Here is a 20,916-nt window from a genome sequence, read left to right as displayed (position 1 = left end):
GAGCAGGTGAGCGAAACCAAGTGCATACTGCCGTCTAGAAATCTGCATGTCAGTTATCCATATCGGTGAAGACATGCGCTTTTGTATTCGTTGGAAGCTGCCCAGGGGTGGCTGAGGCAAGCCAGTCAGATGGGCAGGGCACAATTTGCTTGTCTGTTTATTACATGCAGAAAATCTTAAGTATAAAGTGCAAATACATTTGTAAGAGTGGTATTATTCTACACCAATTAGGCCAAGAGTTATACTGTTCAAACGAAGTCTAAAGAACTGTGAGCACCCTTTAATTCAAGCATTCACATTTCCCTGTTGGCTGGGGATGGGTGGGTGGGGTGGAGGGCAGGGAAGACGAAATGGTTCGTGTTGAGTACAGCGGTACCTCTGGTTGCGAATGGGATCCGTTCCGGAGGCCTGTTCACAACCTGAAAAGAATGCAACCCGCGTCTGTGCACGCGCGGGTCGCAATTTGCCGCTTCTGCGCATGTGCGTGACATCGTTTTCCACGTCTGCGCATGCACAAGTGGCCAAACCCGGAAGTAACCCTTTCCGGTACTTCCGGATCGCCGTGGGACGCAAAGTGAAAACGCGCAACCTGAAGCAAACGTAACATGAGGTATGACTGTACAGCCATAAGACCTGCTCCCAATTGCTCCTCAAGCCGCTGTTGCATGTTCCTTCCAAGGGAGGTACAAAGGGCAGCAACACAAAGGGCCCTTTCAGTGGTGGCTCCCTGGCTGGGAAACGCTCTCTGAAGGGTGGGTGTGCCTGGTGCTATCATTATCGTAAGACAAGCCTGCTGAATCAGGCCAATGGCTCATCCAGTCTAGCACCCTCGTCTCACAGTAGCCAACCAGATGCTTGTGGGAATCCTGCAAGCGGAACATGACTGCAGTAGTACTCTGTCCCACCTGCAATTCCCAGCAACTGGTTTTCAGAAGCAGGATTCCTCAGTCAGTGGAGATGGAAAATAGCTATCACGGCAAGTGGTACCCAGTGATAGCCTTGTCCTCTGTGAATTTCTCAAATCCACTTTTAAAGCAAGCCATGTTGGTGGCTATCAAAACCTCCCCTGGGAGCAAATTCCACAGTTTTAACTACCGTATTTTTCGCCCTATAGAACATACTCTTTCCCCTCCAAAAATGAAGGGGAAATGTGTGTGTGTCCTATGGGGCGAATGCAGGCTTTCGCTGAAGCCTGGAGAGAGAGAGGGGTCAGTGCGCACCGACCCCTCTCGCTCTCCAGGCTTCAGGAAGCTATCTGCAAGCCTTGGGAGCCTGGCGGGAGTTCCCACTGGGCTCCCAAGGCTTGCGGACAGCAGCCTGTTCTGGGGGCTGGGGGGGAAATAAAATTTTTTTTCTTTATCCCCCCCCCCAAAAAAAACTAGGTGCGCCCTATGGGCCGGTGCGCCCTATAGGGCGAAAAATACAGTATATGTTGCAAGAAGAAGCACTCTCTTTTATCTGTCGACATTTAGGCAACCAGGTGAACATATTCTTGTTTTCTCAGGCAGCCTGCTGTAGTGTTAAAGTCTTTTAGTACGGCGGCATAGGAATAGTCTTATTTATAAAAAATGTGTACAGACCACCATTTCATTTAAAAAATATTAATGAAGGGGTAATATTAAATATTAACAAAAACCAGAAAACCATACAGTAAAATCATTTAAAAGTTGAAAACAGACATCAATTAACCATTGTGGAAATATGTAGTTTTAATTGCCTGCAAAAGGAAACTTTCTAGCAGGTGTTTAAAAGTTAAAAGCAAAATGTGCCTGCTAAATCTTTATTGGCAGAGTATTCCACAATACGGGGCTGATGCCGTTTAAAACTATTTCTTGTTGTTATCAAGTGAGGGTTTTTAAAATTTATCCTATTGCAAGTGACCATTGTTTTACTTCAAGACACTTTATATAGGAAGCAACAGATAAATTTTGTGGCAATAAAAAGCCACCCTTGTCCTACTGGGGCAGTGATGGCCAAACGTGGCCTTCCAACTGTTTTGGGACTACAATTCCCATCATCCCTGACCACTGGTCCTGATAGCTAGGGGTGATGGGAGTTGTAGTTCCAAAACAGCTGGAAGGCCAAGTTTGGCCATCACTGTTCTAGGGTAAGGGAAAGGCCAACTGGGAGTTAATTTTAGGGAGGCATTCACATAGCACTCTCAGGAGTACACTTTATTTATGCTGTTTGCGTGCCTGAAGACATACAAGACAATGCACAATATCAACAACTCGGAATCTGAAAGCACACTTCTAAACAAAACAGCAGGGGAGACACTCAGGGGGCGTTCCTGGCCAGGAAAACATTTTGATGGCAGCAGAAAGGCGCAGCTACTGAAGGCAAGTTACTTAAAAGTCTCTGGGATGGATTCCAAGGGCATCCCATTCCGAAACGCACATTTTCATGGTTACCATATTTTTTGCTCTATAAGACTCACTTTTTCCCTCCTAAAAAGTAAGGGGAAATGTGTGTGCGTCTTAAGGAGCGAATGCAGGCTGCGCAGCTATCTCAGAAGCCAGAACAGCAAGAGGGATTGCTGCTTTCACTGCGCAGCGATCCCTCTTGCTGTTCTGGCTTCTGAGATTCAGAATATTATTTTTCTTGTTTTCCTCCTCCAAAAACTAGGTGCGTCTTGTGGTCTGGTGCGTCCTATAGAGCGAAAAATATGGTACTTTACTTGCCAGTCGTAACTGAGCGGCAACATCTTGCTGGCCCGAGATCAGATCTGTGTTCTTCCTACGTTATAATCTAGTACATGTACGATCTGTGAATTGTGACGGCTGGTCAGATACTTACCACCTGGAGAAAACCAGGAAGAATTTATGAACCAGCGTGGAGGCCAAGGCATTCGGATACAGCTGACACGTCCTCGCCACCAACATGGCCCAAGAAACACCACCAAGAAATCCCAGCATATTTGAATAAATCCCACGCCCTAAAAGGCAGACATTTGTCACTTCAGATTTCCCGAGCGTTTCAGATAGTTTCAGGTTAGCAGAGGGCCAAAACTAGAGCTTAAATACGCAGCAGAGCAACTATATAATCTTGTTTTTCCTTAACCAATTACGGGGGAGGGAAAGCCCAATTCTCACTGTGAAGACAGCACTCAGGAAGGGGGGGGGGGTTAGCTATTCACTTATCCTGCCGAGATCGAAACAAAGACCCCCCCCCCCAAAAAAAGGGGGCTAGGAGCTTTAGAAAAAGAAATCACAGCAATTCGTAATTTTAGTTCCGATTTGGATTCAAATGAATGCTTTGCTTTCGAAACAGCTCCCCCTTGTGGTGCCTATTGCCCTTCCATCAAAATATAAGCGTGCTACATCTACGTTATGGGACATGGGTGGTGCTGTGGGTTAAACCACTGTGGCGCTTGGGCTTGCCGATCGAAAGGTCAGCGGTTTGAATCCCCGTGATGGGGTGAGCTCCCGTTGCTCAGTCCCAGCTCTTGCCCACCTAGAAGTCCGAAAGCACGTCAAAGTGCAAGTAGATAAATAGGTACCGCTTCGGCGGGAAGGTAAACGGCGTTTCCGTGCGCTGCTCTGGTTTGCCAGAAGTGGCTTAGTCATGCTGGCCACATGACCCGGAAAAATTGTCTGCGGACAAATGCTGGCTCCTCGGCCTGTAGATCGAGATGAGTGCTGCAACCCCAGAGTCGTCTGTGACTGGACCTAACGGTCAGGGGCACCTTTACGTTAATCCCTTCTACTTATTATTATCATTATTATTTACTGAATTTATATACTGCCCTACACTCAAGAGGTCTCAGCAACCTGCCCAGCAATGGTCGAATGATGTACATGACAACAGCTGCATGCAAGTCATCTGCAAGCTGACTCCACACTGCTGATCTGCACAACCCTAAAAGGGGAGCAAATGACTAGCATTTGACAGGCCAGCTTGGGAGCAGCAGCAGCAGCAGCAGCAGCAACTTTGGCATGGTTCAGGATTCCCCAGCAACTTGTATGAAGAAGAGGTGTGTGCAACTTAAAGGAGTTAAATGCATGCAAAGAACTCGCTGAAAACAACATGCATTTTACAATAGGGGATTTTATGGTACAGCTGTACCGAAGCCATGTTATACTGACTATGCGGTAATGATAATAATGTTGCACTCTACCCAATTTTCATGTTGTTTGGGCTTTTAAGACCTACATTGGCTCCCAGTACGCTTCTGAGCACAATTCAAAGTGTCGGTGCTGACCTTGAAAGCCCTAAACAGCCTCAGCCCTGTATGCCTGAAGGAGCGTCTCCACCCCCATCGTTCTGCCCGGACACTGAGATCCAGCACCGAGGGCTTTCTGGCGGTTCCCTCATTGTGAGAAGTGAGGTTACAGGCAGAGGGCCTTCTTGGTAGTGGCCCCGCCCTGTGGAACACCCTCCCATCAGATGTCAAGGTTAATAAACAACTATCTTACTTTTAGAAGACATCTGAAGGCAGCCCTGTTTAGGGAGGTTTTTAATGACTGATGTTTTAATGTACAGTGGTGCCCCGCAAGACGAATGCCTCGCAAGACGGAAAACCCACTAGACGAAAGGGTTTTCCGTTTTTGAGTTGCTTCGCAGGACGAATTTCCCTATGGGCTTGCTTCGCAAGACGAAAATGTCTTGCGAGTCTTGAGATTTTTTTTCGCTCCCCCCCCTTTTTCTAAGCCGCTAAACCACTAATAGCCTTTTAGCAGCTAATCCGCTAATCCGATAAGCCTTTAATAGCTGCTAAACCGCTAATAGCGCTAAGCCGCTAAGCCGCTAATAGGGTTGCTTCGCAAGACGAAAAAACCACTAGACGAAGAGACTCGCGGAACGGATTAATTTCGTCTTGCGAGGCACCACTGTATTTTTAATCTTTTCTTGGAAGCCACACAGAGCTGCTGGGGAAACCCATCATCATCATCATCATCATCATTGAGACAGCTGAAAAGAGTGCATTTGTCACCTGGTGATAGGCAGCTGGTGACCTCAAGAGGATCCAAGCTTCAGCTCGGTCTAAGAATGCACTTACAACAAATGAACATTGTGGGCTGTCAAACCCGCAAACTGGTTGGGGCTCTCTTCCAATTGTGAACCTTCTTTTCTTTTTTTAAAGGCCTACAATGGTACATATAGCTTCACTTACAAATTACTTGCTTGATATTGATGCGAGGTGGTGGTCAGCCTCGCTCCCTCCAGCAATTGCTGTCACTTCACCGAAGTGAAGGATAGCACAAGAGCTTATACTCTTGCAGCCCTACCCTACCCCTCTATGCACCCAGTGCCGGATTTACGTATAAGCTAAACTCTCTTTGGGGCCCCCAAAACATTTAAAGGGGAAAAAACCTGGATGTACATTTCCAAAATGTAAGATAATAAACAAATAAAATAAAACCTACATACAGCAACAGTGTTTTGTGTTGTGTCGGCTCCTATGGTGAAAGTCATGGGTCCCGTCTGCTAGCCCGCTCCCTAAAATATCACTGGTTTGCTCATTTCTATATAGAGGGTGCCTACATTCTGCATGTGCAAATGGCTTTAGATACCTATTAGGTCCATAAATTATCATATAGCATATATTCAACACAAAAAAAACGGTGACAATTTGTTGTTGACAAAGGACAGCTGGACATATAAAGGGCCCCATTACCTTCAGTAGCTTAGGGCCTCATCAAACCTAAATCTGGCCCTGTATGCACCATTTGCTAAATGGGCATATAAGGCAGACCTAAATGGATCAGACCAAGGGCCATCAAGTTCACCATCCCATGTCTTAAAGCGGCCCAGCCAGGTGCCTCCGAGTGCTTATGAAGGTTGCAACTGGCCTCTCCCTGGTGCGTCACAGTATCTGATATTCCTAGGACTTCACTGCCTCAGTCCACTGCGGTTTCATCTAAAGGACGTCCCATGGACCAAACTTGTTTTCACCTGCTCTGGAGGCTAGGACCCAAAACAATGGGTTCAAGTTACAAGAAAGGAGATTCCAACTAAGGAGGAACTTTTGGAAGGTGGTGGGCTCTCCTTCCATGGAGGTTTTTGAGCAGAGACTGGATGGTCATCTGTCATGGATAATTTAGTTGAGATTCCAGCATTGCAGGGGGTTGGACTAGATGACCCTCAGGGTCCCTTCCAACTCTACAATCCTATGACTCTATACCATTGCCAATAAACCATTCTTACAGACCAGGGGTAGGGAAACCAGTGATCCTCCAGATGTCCTTGAACTACAACTCCCATGATTTTTGACCACTGGCCACGCGGTCTGGGGATGATGGGGACTTCAACAACAGGTGGAAGGTGAGTTTCTCACCCGTGACACAGGTGCATCCTCCGCAAATCCGCCTGATCCTTTTATAACTTGGAAATCTCCCAAGTTAGCAGGAGACCTGAAGATAAAGTTTCATGGAACCAAGATTCCATTCCTACATTCCTAGGCCAGATTTAGGAGCTAGAAAGGTTACCTAGAAGCTGTGTTGGAGTAGAAACACCTGGCCCCTGCCTTGGTGCTTAGTTAGGAGGCTCCAGCTTTTAGGTGTCAGCCCCTGAACACCTGCAATTCTTGAGGCTCTGATATGACTTCGAATGAGGGGGGAAGGAAGGAAGCAAGATTCCTTCCCTGGCCACTAGATTCCAAACTGGTTTTAAGTATTCATCAGGAGCATCTAGCACATTTTCAGGTGTTGCTCTTCCACCATTAGACCAGCATTCAAGCTCGTCCTCAGGATTTGAGACGTAATCGCCATTATGCAGATTTTGAAGGCAACGTGCAGAGGCGACAGGCTCTCTTGGCTTTGCCTAAAGAGCCATTTCAAGGACTATTAAGCTTAGGGGCTGATACCACAAAATTTGATGTATTAAGTACTTACGTTTTGCCCACAGTTTAATTGCTCTGAGCGTCAGCCTGAAGTTCTCCTTGTCTGGTACTAAATGAAGTATTTCATCAGTGACTCTGTAACCTGCCGGCAAACGTTAAGCCTTTGCGTTAAATCGGGCAAAGGCACCAGGCTACTGAGAGGCAGTAAGACTGAACATACACGGTGCAGAGTAGGCTTCTAATTTTACCTGTCCAGTCCTCCCACACAACATGGCTTGAACTGATAAAGCTAAGTGGAAATACTAGACTTCTCAGGCCCATGCTACGGACAGGATTCAAAGAACCACACAGCTACATCTGCCTGCCGAGGGCATTACAAACATACACTGTTGCATGGCAGGCTGCTTTTGGAATTGCAACCATTCGCAGGTTCAAAGCATCACAGCTATAAAGCTTCACTGTGTCACTGAGAAAGTCTGTCTATTCCATACCTACTGGGCAGCGAGACAGCCTGCGCATCCTTCCCTGAACTTCTTGGAGGAAAAGGCAGAACAAAAAATATAGGGTGCCACATGAATCTGCTACTCATAGTCAAAAATCCCTTTTCAAGTAGGGCAGATCACAGCCATTTAATACCCAGTTACTTGAGTAGCTGTGTTTAGCAGCCACTGTTAAGAAAAACTGGAAAGGTACACATTACCATTTAAGCTCCGAATACACCTTATATCAAGGCTTCCCAGATGCGAGTTGTCCCGAAGATCCAGGTTATCAGACAAGATTGGCACAGCCAGCCTCGCAAAGACGAGATCGATCTATGGAGGCAAGAAATGAAAGTAGCCTCTCAGCAAGTGACCTCTTTAACAGCTTGCCACCAAACATCAAGAACTGCTAGAGAAATGCCTTCAAGCATATTCTACAGACACTGCTCCGAGTATTTTTTTATTTTATTCATTCAGTAATATTTTTAGGCTGCCCTCTGTTGGCAAGGCGGACACAATAAAGCAGGTTGCCACAAGGGATCAAATTTAACTGCAGAACAATCAAAAGGGACATTCCTGGTGAGGCACTCCTTGAAGTGTTTAGGCTACAGGTTGTTTAGGGCTTTATAGGTAAACTGCATATTAAGCATCTTAAGATTTGGCACCAGAGTGTTGAATTGGAAACCCCAGGGTGAGTGTTATGTAGTCCTAATAAACTGACGGATTAACAAATGAATTGTTCCACATGGAGCCCCATAGCCAGCGTAATGCTGGTGGTCAACAAAAGAGGTTTAAAGACTGTTTCAAGGCAAATCTAAAAAAATGTAATATAAACACTGACAACTGGGAAACACTGGCCTGAAAGCCCTCCAATTGGAGAACAGCCTTTACCAAAGGTGTCATGGGCTTTGAAGACCCTTGAACTCAGGACGCAAGGGAGAAATGTGCTAGGAGGAAGGCAAATCCACACCGTGATCAACTCCTGCCTGGAAACCAATGTCTCCACTGTGGAAGGATGTGTGGATCCAGAGTTGGCCTCCACAGTCACTTACAGACTCATTGTTAAAACCGTGTCTATGGAAGACAATCTTAGCGAGGAGGGATCGCCAAAGAAGAAGAAGACTGTGAGGTTACCAGCACACAGATTTCTGTGGTAAGGCTGGTGAAAGGCACTTAAAAAAATAGTTTTTATTAAGGTTTTTCGTGTTATAAAGCAAGCAGATAAGCAGGGAAAGGTGCTTCTATTGTCTCCACTTTCAATTTATAGTCTTTTCCAGAATTTGTTTGCTTGGTAGCAGCTCTACCAGACTACAACACTTGCCCTTTCAAGTTGGACTATATCTGATAAGGAAACAGTAGGAGAATTTGCTACTATTCAAACCTGTACAAAACAAAAATGCCATACAGAGATAAAATAGGACAATTCTTACCCAAAACAAAATTAACGAGTCCATCTAATGGAAAATGGGCAATAATTAAATAGATTAAGAAATATTGGAAAGGTTGAAAGAAAACAAGGCTCTGGTCCCAGAGGGGCTGACATGGATGTTTTATAAAAAAAGTTCTCTGGTACTTTTGAATCCATTGAAAAATACAATGAATGAAATGGTAGAAAAATATATTCTGGGGACCTGGAAAGAAGCCAATATAGTGGTGATCATCAGTGACTGCATATTGCCCAATATCCTTATATAATCCACAGATTATAAAATTTTCATTGGAATATTGGCATAAAGTCTGAACAGCATTATAAGCAAAACTAACAGTCCAGATCAGACATTCTCTGGGTTCCTTGCTCCCAACCTTCTAAAGTCAGCCTCATGCTTCCACTGAGCATGCTTAGTCCTTGTTGGACCAATGTGAGTCCCATCTATGTTAAATTATTTAACTTGCCATCGATCCTCCCATCAGTTGCAATCCATTTAACCAACTAAAGCACTCATGAAATGCAATCACATAGGTTCATGGATCATCTAGTTTCGCCCCCAAAACCACCATAAATACTAATTTCTATGAAGGAAAGAGGAAGTAATGATTATTATTTACCTCAATACCATCAAATTCAAACTTGATGACTGGTACATATGCATCTTCTACTGCCTGTAGGAAGGAGAGATTAAGACAGCTTTTACGTAATCCAAGTGACTGCATTTGGAATGAGATGCATTAACAGTATGACACAGAGATGGACCAATGTTCCAATTCTCTACAAGGCGGCCTCATACCACCCAATAATCATGTCAAGCACAACGCTGAAGGAATGGGTTTCCCAAATCTAAAACCTGACTGTGCAGTCGGTCTAAAAATGGGCCCTTCTCCATTAGCTAAAATCCATTAACTTGAGCACTTGAGCCAATGTATAACAAGAACCCAGCTGTATAAACAAAGCCCTCTCCTTTATCAGTACGTGACACTTAATGAATGGCCTTGTCAGTTCCGAAGTGGAGACGGGACGGCAGAGCTGGCGCTTATCTTATCCTGTAGGATGTAAATATCCTGACACACTGACGCACAGACTCTGCAAGACAGGGTCGGTCAGTCCCCACGGCCGGAGATAGAGATGGCGCCAAGGGAAACTCCTATAGCTGGGTGACCCTCTTAACCCCAAGATAACAATACAGGAACAGGAACATCTGTTTATGCTCATGGATGTCAACTTATGTACAGGAACATATGTGTATGTTCGTGGATGTCAACTTATGTGTATGAACGTACGAGGCTGGATTCCTGGGGAAGGGGGGAGAGGGTGCCTGGAGGATATATATACTGTGTGAAATTTCTCTTTCTGCGGACTTGCTGTGAACTGACCACGCAAGTGCCTTCTGCTATCCAGAGAGCAGAATAAACTCTTTCTCTGAACCAAACCTCGGTGTCATTTGACTTCCTTCCTCCCATCTGGGAGCAACGCAGACCCCACCAATCGGTAAAGTCTAAAAAGTCTACAATGCTTTTCAATGGAGTCAGCATGCACACGAGTAAATATTACACACACCGGCTCGTCCAAGCAAGACAAGAGACTTACTTACTCTTAAGTTCCTGATGCCATCTTTGAGCTTTAGCTTCTCAAAGAACAACTGGAAGAAGTCTGACCTTTCCACATGTCTAGGGGCAACACAGAGAGCATCTATATCAGCACCTGCAAGAAGAAAAGGCCCTCAAATTAGCAGCTTCCAGTAGCTTAAGGCAAACTACTTCCCAGGTTGAGGCGTCTTACGAGAATCATACCTTTTGTGTGGACTCCAAGCCGATAGGAACCAAACGTAAAAATCTTGCCACCACACCGTGATGAGACTGAAGATGGGAGGTTCTGCAGTAAAGTTGGAAACATTTACACCTTGAAAATCTAAGCTACTGGGTTCCAGAGGCATAGGAAGGTTAGGTGGTACCTGGTGTGGAAAATTTCTTGTCAACCCCGCCCAATATTATTCCCCCCCCCCCACAAAAATAGTTTTACGTTATTTCATATTTTCTTACAAAGGAATGTGGATTATGGGCCTCTGATAACAAGAAGGCGACTGTGGACAGATACTTAAATCTACAGGATGGATTGTGTTTTGGCTCCGCTGAATTGAAATTTCAGCCTTCACGACATATGAAAACAGGCAAGTAAAGAGCTATTTTCATGGAGGAGGGTCAAGATATTAACTGATATGCATGGAATTTCAGATATACCTATATAATCGTAGTAAGATGAGACCTTTGGAGCAACATTTTCCAAAAAAAGTTTTTTATGAACCACCCTAGGTAAAGGGACCCCTGACCATTAGGTCCAGTCGTGACCGACTCTGGGGTTGCAGTGCTCATCTTGCTTTATTGGCCAAGGGAGCCGGCGTACAGCTTCCGGGTCATGTGGCCAGCATGACTAAGCCGCTTCTGGCGAACCAGAGCAGCACACGGAAACACCATTTACCTTCCCGCCGGAGCGGTACCTATTTATCTACTTGCACTTTGACATGCTTTTGAACTGCTATGTTGGCAGGAGCAGGGACCGAGCAACAGGAGCTCACCCCGTCGCGGGGATTCGAACCGCCAACCTTCTGATCGGCATGTCCTAGGCTCTGTAGTCTAACCCACAGCGCCACCCACGAATTGTTCCTTGATAATTTGTCACCACCCTCCATGATGGCATCCGGGGTGGACCGCCCCCCTCCTACGCCCCTGCTAGGTTCCCCCTGAGAAGACTGCTGCCGCATCAAGTGTGCTTGCTTATTGCACACAGAAAGGTACAACAGAATTCTCACACCTGCATGGACAGTGCACAACACCCAAGCTTTTGTGCTGTGAGGGCAATAACTTCATTGCTGGAGCCAGTGGGCAAATCAGGGGACAAGGGGACGGAGAGCGAAAGAGACAGTATTAGTGTTCTCTCCCCATCCAAGGACCATCGGTGACCACAAAACCTTCCTGTGCCTGAGCAAGCAGCAACAGACCCGCTTCACCCTCTTCTGTCCATCAGACTGGCTAGGACCAACTGACCTCTGGAGCCTCCTCTTCCAAAATTCTCCTACACAATGGCCATGGTACAGTGGTACCTCGAGTTACAAACGCTTCAGGTTACAAACTCCGCTAACCTGGAAGAGTTACCTCGAGTTGAGAACTTTGCCCCAGGATAAGAACAGAAATCGTGTGCTGGCGGTGCAGCGGCAGCAAGAGGCCCCATTAGCGAAAGCACGCCTCAGGCTAAGAACAGTTTATGTAGACAAAGATTAAATGTAAGGTACTGGTTGTGTTTAGAATAGATTTAGAAAACTTATTGATTAGAATATTTGTGTGAGATTGTATGGGAAAAATACAGAATAACAGATACAATCTTGCTTAAAATGTATATAGGAAGTGCGGCGTAAGCGATAGAAGTCAATCAATGAAATTTTATTATTGAGATATTTGTAGAATAAATTTGGAAGAAATTCTTCCAACTTTTCTTCTTCTGTTTATTTTTTCTTTTCCTTTCTTCTTTTCTTCCTTTTTTCTTTTGTTCTTTTTTATATATGTGTGCTTATCTGAAATATATATATATGTATGTATGTATGTATGTATTTGCAATATTTTGCTTATATTTTGTAATAATTATGTTAAATAAATTAAATTGTAAAAAAAACAAAAACCCGTTTCAGGTTAAGAATGGACCTCTGGAACGAATTGTTCGTAGCTAGAGGTACCACTGTACTTTCAGTCTGCCTATTTCCTCCTTTCTCCCTGTCCTTTGGTCCGTTTAAAGCAGGTCTATTAAAATATCTTACGGCATGAACTGCTTCAAGCACATCAGCAGAAATGAAGTATACACTCTGACTTTTGTCCCCCCCACCCTCAAAAAAGATAGAGACAGGAAACCCCTTCTACGGAAAAACTAGGGTGCTGGGTGCGCACAGGGGGAGGAGAGGAGGGGGGGGAATCTCAATGCAGTATTGCAAGAATTTAGCGGACTACAGTGGTACCTCGGGTTACAGACGCTTCAGGTTACATACGCTTCAGGTTACAGACTCCGCTAACCCAGAAATACAGTGGTACCTTGGGTTAAGTACTTAATTCATTCTGGAGGTCTGTTCTTAAACTGAAACTGTTCTTAACCTGAAGCACCACTTTAGCTAATGGGGCCTCCTGCTGCCGCCGGAGCACGATTTATGTTCTCATCCTGAAGCAAAGTTCTTAACCTGAGGTACTATTTCTGGGTTAGCGGAGTTTGTAACCTGAAGCGTATGTAACCTGACGCGTATGTAACCTGAGGTACCACTGTAGTACCTCCGGTTAAGAACTTTGCTTCAGGATGAGAACAGAAATCGCGTGGCAGCAGCGGGAGGCCCCATTAGCTAAAGTGGTCTCTCAGGTTAAGAACAGTTTCAGGTTAAGAATGGACCTCCAGAATGAATTAGGTTCTTAACCCGAGGTACCACTGTACTACCCAGGGCTTGGTGGGGCAGGTGTGGGGGGAGAAGAGGAGAGGTTGGAGAGGGCTCACCCACAGCAATCGACTTGCTGTGTACTTGAGGATGTGTGAATCATGGCAGCTGTTAATAGCTCGCCCTTTGCAGAGCCAGAATCTTACAGCAAGAACTACAGAATCCTAGCTACAAAAGGCAAGAAGGAGTAGGCCAATATAAAACTTACGTCTTTGACAAACTTCTTACCTTCTTCTCCGCAACCTCCACAATCCACTCTTTCACCAAATTATTTAGCTTACTGAGAACAACTATCCTGCAATGGGGGAAAATGTTAAAAAGGGAAGATTTAAAAGTAGTAGTAGAAATTGTGGTAGCTTCAATGTTAATGTTTTAAAAAAATAAATCACTATTACTGCCTTGTTAATGTGTCACGGTAACTATTTTGCTTTCAGGTAGCAGTCACTGCCTCCTTCTTCCTGCATTCATCTCCTCAATTCACTCCTTTCCTCATCCCACCTACGACACCTGTCAGTTCGGGCATCTGTTGAAGTGGGCCGAGATTAACAAAAGCTACAACGCAATAATTTGGTCACTCTTCACTGTTTTTGCTGCAGCAGATTAACGCGGATAGCCTTCCGGTAATTACTATACGCTTAGTAATTTGAACAAATATTATGCAATATGGTGGTCCTTTGTTCACTATACGAAGGAAACTAGTCTTAAAGGCAAACTTTCCGAAGCATCTTTGCAGATATGGTTATCCTGAACAGAACAGCCTGAACTATATGCTTCTCTGGGAACAACTGTCTGCGACGGGGAATACAACTTTTGTGCTGTCCCCAAGACATTCTGGATATGTGGATAATTTGTATGGACTGATAAGAATCATTTGTCTGTTAATGTACTGTCTCACACTCATGGGGGGTGGGGGTGGATATCATATACAGTGGTGCCTCGCAAGACGAAATTAATTCGTTCCGTGAGTTTTGTCGTCTTGCGATTTTTTTCGTCTTGCGAAGCACGGTGTCGGGAAAGTTTTGGAAAAGCTTCAAAAATCACCAAAGTCTTTAAAAACCTCAAAAAAGGCTACCACACCGCGTTCTATGAGTTGCTCCTCGAAGTCAAGTCGCAACTGTATTAACGGTGTTAAGAAAAAGGAAACAAACTTGCAAGACGTTTCCGTCTTGCGAAGCAAGCCCATAGGGAAAAATCGTCTTGCGAAGCAGCTCAAAAAACAAAAAACCCTTTCGTCTAGTGAGTTTTTTGTCTTGCGAGGCATTCGTCTTGCGAGGTACCACTGTAATAGGCATCTCGAGAGAGACAATGGAGTGCACCTCCAAGGGTCAAACCACTGCACTAGCAGCACCAAAATGACCTCCCCATGCTGCAAAGTCTGGGCAGTGTGTCTGGAGGTCCTGGGCTGCCTAGACAACAAGACCCCCCCCCTCGGCCTCGCTGATAATAATAATAATTTTTTTTTATTTATCCCCCGCCCTTCCCGGTTCAGAAAACCTGGCTCAGGGCAGCTAACAATAAATTTAAAACACTTAATCGTAAAAGCAGAATAAAATACAGTATAAAAACATGAATAACAATATAATTCAAAATTCAGAAATCAGTTTGGGGGAAATCCATCTAATAAGCATTAGATAATCCCCAGGGCTAGCTGGCTGAATTAGTCCTACTTGGGCCAGCGAGGAGGCCAGGGGAGAATTAGCTGTGGGGTCCCAGAGCGGGTAATCTTCATAAAAGGGGAGGGGGAAGGAAGAGAAGGGAAATAAAAGATCAGACTGAATTCAAATTAAAGGCCAGGCAGAATAGCTCTGTCTTATAGGCTGATGGAAGGAGGTTCAATCCTGAAGGGCCCTAGTCTCATGGGACAGAGCATTTCACCAGGTCGGAGCCATCACTGAAAAGGCCCTGGTCCAAAGGACAGCAGAGCAATAAGTTTGGCACCAGCCTGGCTGCAGGAGTTGCTGGAAGGAGGCGTACAAGGCACCGTCCAACAGTCTTAGGGACTCCACTCTGACTTTGTGTAGCGTTTGCTCCTTAGCCCTTTCTTCTCCTGAAGATGTCCCGCAATGCAACAGTTTTAGGATCAATTTCCCTTCTCCTCGATGGGTGACCTTCCCAGGTTGACGAGCCCCATCTGCCCCCCACTTTCCTCTGCAGTCCATGCTGAAAAGTGGGTTTCTTGACCCACTATTGGTCTTGCTGCTCAATCTGCTGGAGCCTGTCTTTGCATGAAAGGGAGGTCCCTAACTCCAAGGGTTTGAGACCCATCGGCTACCCTCACCTGGTTTGGCTGACCAGTCGAAGGGGTTCCTGGTGTGTGGCTGCCGTTGCATGTTGACAGCTTCTAGAAGCCACAGGCGAGAGCTGAGTGCAGGGTGTGGACCAAAGGTGAACAAACTACCCCAGAAGGAGCATGACGTGTCCTCCACCAGAGGTACTAAAAAGGTAAAGGTAAAGGGACCCCTGACCATTAGGTCCAGTCGTGACCGACTCTGGGGTTGCAGCACTCATCTCGCTTTATTGGCCAAGGGAGCCGGCGTACAGCTTCTGGGTTATGTGGCCAGCATGACTAAGCCGCTTCTGGTGAACCAGAGCAGCGCATGGAAACACCGTTTACCTTCCCGCCGGAGTGGTACCTATTTATCTACTTGCACTTTGACATGCTTTTGAACTGCTAGGTTGGCAGGAGCAGGGACCGAGCAACGGGAGCTCACCCCATCGCGGGGATTTGAACCGCCGACCTTCTGATCGGCAAGTCCTAGGCTCTGTGGTTTAACCCACAGCGCCACCCGCGTCCCCTCCCCCTAACAACCCATATACCCTGGATAACATATTATATATTTGTCATTGTATGTAAAAAGTTTACTGCTTTAGCTGTTATATTGTGCCTGTTTACTCTTACCTGCGACCAAGCTCTTCCTCATCTTCAAATACACCAAAAGGCTTCATGGCTTCAATCAGCTTCTGTGTGTGGATGTAATCTATTTCCCTCGGAGGAGCCAAGCTAATTGGAGCAGTGACCCCGTAGTGCCTTTGCGGCTGGTTCTCCAAATAATTTCTATACAGGAAAAGTCACATTAAGCATGATAAAGGAGGGAAGTTATCTCACAAAGAAACACACACACTTTTAAAAACCTCATGCACTAAAACTGCAGGTATTTAGTAGAAATGATTAACGCCGGTGAGTGTGATGTTGCACACGGGAAAACGAACTTATGATGCACTTTTCTATTTTAGTAAATGTCACAACTTTCTAGCAGTATCAGTGCAGGCTTCTAGGAAGTCTACAATTCCCTGACACATCATGTGATTTAAAAGGAAGTAGCACAGTTTCTTACAGCAGGGAAATGGTACTAAATACCATTTCACCCATGTAAACCATTAGCTGAAGATTCATTTCTTTATTTCTTTTACTACCAGTGTTACAAGACTGCAGAGAAATTCAGAATGTAACAAAACAAGATTTGGCATAGGACAGGTGCATAACTAACCACGACAAGTGTACTTCTATTAGAACAGGCATCCCCAAACTTGGCCCTCCCGATGTTTTGGGACTACAATCCCCATCATCCCTCGCTAACAGAACCAGTGGTTAGGGATGATGGGAACTGTAGTCCCAAAACATCGGGAGGGCCAAGTTTGGGGATGCCTGTATTAGAAGCAGGCAGTTTAAAATAAAAAGCAGTTTTATTCTAAATACAGTTGTACATTGGCTCCCGAACGCCTTGCGAGTCAAGCGTTTTGGCTCCCGAAAGCCGCAAATCCAGAAGTGAGTGTTCCGGTTTGCGAACGTTCTTTGGAACCCGAACGTTCAGCGCTTCCCGCAGCCAATCGGAAGCCTTGGTTTCCAAACATTTTGGATGCGGGAAGCGCTGAACATTTTATTGGGATAGGTAGGAAAGCACAAAGAAGATTCTTCATTTTATTAGTACACCATAATGTTATATCGATATTGCCAATTTAAAACTTATACAAGTTACAATTGCCCCATCTGGGGCAACCCAGCCAGATGGGCAAGATACAAATAATAAAATTATTATTATTTGGAAATGTAGTATGTATGCGACATTTAAGACATTATTTGATGGCAGGGTAAAAAAAGGGTGAGGTGAATAAATAGTTCAAGTTCCTCATGACAGATTATTATTAAACTTCTGTTACTACCATGTAACTGATAACAACAACAACAACAACAATAATATATTTATACCCCACCCATCTGGCTGGGCTTCCCCAGCCACTCTGGGCAGCTTCCAACAAAATATTAAAATACAGTAATGCATCAAACATTAAAAGCTTCCCTAAAGAGGGCTGCCTTCAGATGTCTTCTAAAAGTCTGGTAGTTGTTGTTCTCTTTCACATCTGGTGGGAGAGCGTTCCACAGGGCGGGTGCCACTACCGAGAAGGCCCTCTGCCTGGTTCCCTGTAATTTGGTTTCTCACAGGGAGGGAACCGCCAGAAGGCCCTCGGCGCTGGACCTCAGTGTCCGGGCGGAACAATGGGGGTGGAGACGCTCCTTCAGATATACTGGACTGAGGCCATTTAGGGCTTTCAAGGTCAGCAGCAACACTTTGAATTGCGCTCAGAAATGTACTGAAAGCCAATGTAGGTCTTTCAAGACCGGTGTTATGTGGTCTTGGCGGCCGCTCCCAGTCACCAGTCTAGCTGCTGCATTCTGGATTAGTTGTAGTTTCCGGGTCACCTTCAAAGGTAGCCCCACACAGAGCGCATTGCAGCTTTTACCAGACCTCTGGGGCAAAACCCAATACTCTGAGCGATACTGCCTAGCATGGGCGTAGCCTGGGTGTCCAGATGCCTCCCAAATCAAATAAATAAAAATACTTAACATACCAATACTGTAACATACCATACAGATAACCCGGTTCTACCCCTCCAATATAGTGCCTCCCCTGCCCCCCTGAATGAATCCTGGCTACGCCCATGCTGCCTGGTCCTTCGGTGGCCAAGTAAAATACTTTAACGGATAGAGCATTTGTAGAGGTGTGAGTCAGGACCTTAGCAAAACTCCCTCTTCTCCACAAATCCTATTGTCAAAGTGGTTCTCCACTCCAGGGCATCTAACTGTTGACCAGGAGTGTAGCACCGACAGAGCAATTTTTAAATTTTGCAGCACACGGTATGATAATATAGGGGTTGTCTTTTTCACTTCTGAGAACAGCTGGGGGGAACACCTTTTCAAAGGGCCCTCTATACAAAATATGCACATCCGGGAGCAGACTGGGTGAGAATCTCTTTCTCCTTTGTGTACCATTTTCAAACACCACCATTGTGGGAGGCAGTGTGCCTTTGAATACCAGTTGCTGGAAACCTTAGAAGAGCTGACTTGCTGCTATGCTCATGTTCGGGTTATAGGCTTCCCACTGCGAGAATAGGGAGCTGGAATAGATGGGCCTTTGACCAAATCCAGCAAGCTCTCCTCACCTGCAATTCCCAGTAAATGGTAGTCAGAGGCATGAATTTGTCTTAACCCCTTTTAGCCTGGTGGTCAACAAACACAACACTGTGAAATTCAGGTGTTTTAACTATGTGCTTTGTGGAATTGTTATACTTTATCTTGTCTGCCCTGAAGAAGAGCCTAGGGGGAACAGTGGAGATGGGGTTCTTGTTTTTACCTGTAAGCCGCCTTGAGCCCAGTCAGGGAAAAGGGCGGGGTGCGAATTAATATATAAAAGTAATAATAATTAACACAAAAAACCCCACCCACAACACCCTCTTGCCAACTTTGCATCGGGCAATACCAATTCTGGCACGCAAAAGCACATGCCACAGTATTCATTATTGTTACGATTTATTAAATATCCACGTCGCCCTTCATCCGAGGGTCACAGGGCGGCTTACAAAACAAAAACACAAAAGCACGTAACTACTACCATCGGAACTAGGAGCAGCAGCAAGACGTGCTTCCAGCCTTTTCTAAGCGCAGTTTAGGCTGTTTGGCGGCAATTAACTAATTACAGCTCCTCTTCTTTCTCTCTGGAATCTGCATCGGCCCAGAGAGAGCTAAAAACGGGTGCAGTAAAAGCAATTTCCCCCAAAGACGCCAAGTCTCAAACAGGTAAAGAATAATAATAATATTTATTATTACTAAAAACAAACTGGGCGAGGAGAGCGAGAAGCGTTCGCCCGCCCCCAAACCCATCCCATGCCTAGAGAAGCTGCTGGTCCCTGGACAATGAATGAATTGAATGACTGAATGAAGCAGCAGCAGGACCACGCCCACCCCTTACCCGCAAGTCTCCTTCATAGCCACCGCCAGCGCGAGCTCCGGGCGCACCTCCTGCTTCCAGCGCGCGACGCAGCCACCTGCAGCCAAGCCACGCCCACTCCCTCCGCCCTCTTATATAAGGAGCGCAGCCGCCGCTGCCGCGCCCCCTGCCGTCGCGACGTGGCGTGACAACCACCTCGCTTCTACGCCAAAGCGTCCGCCCCCCACCGCTCTCGCGACCCGGGCCGGAGCGCGGGAAGCGGGGGGGTGTTTTCCCACGAGCCTTTGCGCGGCGGCGGGAGATTCTGTAACGGCTTTTCGCGCCTTTTTCTCTCTCGTCTTCTCCCCTCACGAAGCGCTGCGTGAGGGTAGAATGGAAATACATATACCGTTAACAATAAAAGGTTAAAGTAGCAAAATCGCTGCGTGGGAAACTAACCACATTCCCCTCACGCCACCATGGAAAGTGGAGTCCGTTTTTGTCGCTTTTGTTAAGCAAAGAAGATTGATTTTTTTAGGCTGGGCCATTAGGAAAAGTGTTGTGGTGACGTGTGGGGTTTTTTTTTGGCGCTGCTGCTGCTTATCGTTGCAAGAGAAAAGTTTTTTTTTTTTTTTAATTAACAGAGCTGGTGTTGAAAACAGAAATTGGGTGCTTGAAAATGTGTTCCCTCAGAAATATCGCCCTTGTTCCTACAGTCCGTTTACTATTAACATCATCACCATCTTAAACCCTTGGTACCTTCCTCTGTTTTGCTGCTGTTTAAATATGGCTGTTGAGAACAGCACTGGGATCCTTTGGAAGGTCGGTGTGCCATGATAGAAATAAGGCAAATTACAAATAAATGTTTTAGTTGGCGCTTAGAAATGGTGCTGTGCGACCAACTGGCTTCCAGCTTATACAAGAAAAACCCTGTGCCAGATTTGCTTCATTTGTATTTATTTAAAACTCTTCTTTCCTATTTTTCAAACCCCACACTAAAAAAAAGGCTCCCAGAGCAGCTTACATATCACGAAAAAAAGAAGAGAAGAAAGCCTCAGGTTTACAATCTTAAAAAGGACACCAAAATGATTTTGCCATTTTGGGGGAAACGGCTAACAACTCCCTTTTTAAGCTCACTGGGCAAATGCAACTTCCAGAGGAGGCAGCTGCATTATTAGTTTGTTGCAAAAAAACCAACAACCTAGAAAGACTTGCAAGAACTAGTTTGTTGCAACAAAAAACAAGAAAGAGGCATCTTCAAAGACTCAAAACACATTTTTATGGCGTAAGCCATTGTGCGTCAGAGTTGGCTTTCTCAGATGTGTGCAAGGATTATTATTATTATTATTCAATATAAGGTTATAAAGGTAAAAGGTAAAGGACCCCTGGACGGTTTAGTCCAGTCAAAAGTGACTATGAGGTTGCAGCGCTCATCTCGCTTTCAGGTTGAGGGAGTCAGCATTTGTCCACAGACATCTTTCCGGGTCATGTGGCCAGCATGAATAAACCGCTTCTGGCGCAACGTAACACTGTGACGGAAACCAGAGCTCAGGGAA

General features: G+C 45.5%; 1 protein-coding gene and 1 long non-coding RNA gene across 7 annotated transcripts in view; one reads left to right on the top strand and one right to left on the bottom strand.

Annotated features, from left to right (window-relative positions):
- Nucleotides 1–14,443, top strand: part of LOC308474747 — an 87,451-nt gene extending 73,008 nt beyond the window's left edge. The window contains exon 3 of the long non-coding RNA XR_013984920.1: nt 14,415–14,443. This is a non-coding gene — a long non-coding RNA (uncharacterized lncRNA). The remainder of the gene's footprint in view (nt 1–14,414) is intronic.
- PAPOLG (poly(A) polymerase gamma) overlaps nt 1–20,916 on the bottom strand; it is a 38,588-nt gene that overhangs the window by 16,741 nt on the left and 931 nt on the right. For 4 of the 6 annotated variants that reach the window (XM_081000978.1, XM_081000977.1, XM_081000980.1 and 1 more), the window contains exons 2-9: nt 16,057–16,212; nt 13,386–13,452; nt 10,486–10,567; nt 10,287–10,396; nt 9,307–9,360; nt 7,482–7,593; nt 6,834–6,923; nt 2,797–2,935 (exon numbers count right to left, since the gene is read on the bottom strand). In XM_081000978.1, the coding sequence (XP_080857104.1) occupies nt 2,797–2,935; nt 6,834–6,923; nt 7,482–7,593; nt 9,307–9,360; nt 10,287–10,396; nt 10,486–10,567; nt 13,386–13,452; nt 16,057–16,212 (810 nt within the window). Of the gene's footprint in view, nt 1–2,796; nt 2,936–6,833; nt 6,924–7,481; nt 7,594–9,306; nt 9,361–10,286; nt 10,397–10,485; nt 10,568–13,385; nt 13,453–16,056; nt 16,213–19,402; nt 19,759–19,819; nt 20,725–20,916 lie in introns of those variants that run through there. The other 2 variants (XM_081000981.1, XM_081000979.1) reach the window with 2 other exon arrangements.

This window comes from Podarcis pityusensis (assembly GCF_964106645.2).
Source record: "Podarcis pityusensis genome assembly, chromosome: 3".
Classification (NCBI taxonomy): domain Eukaryota; kingdom Metazoa; phylum Chordata; class Lepidosauria; order Squamata; family Lacertidae; genus Podarcis; species Podarcis pityusensis.
This window is presented reverse-complemented; position numbering and strand designations above follow the sequence as displayed.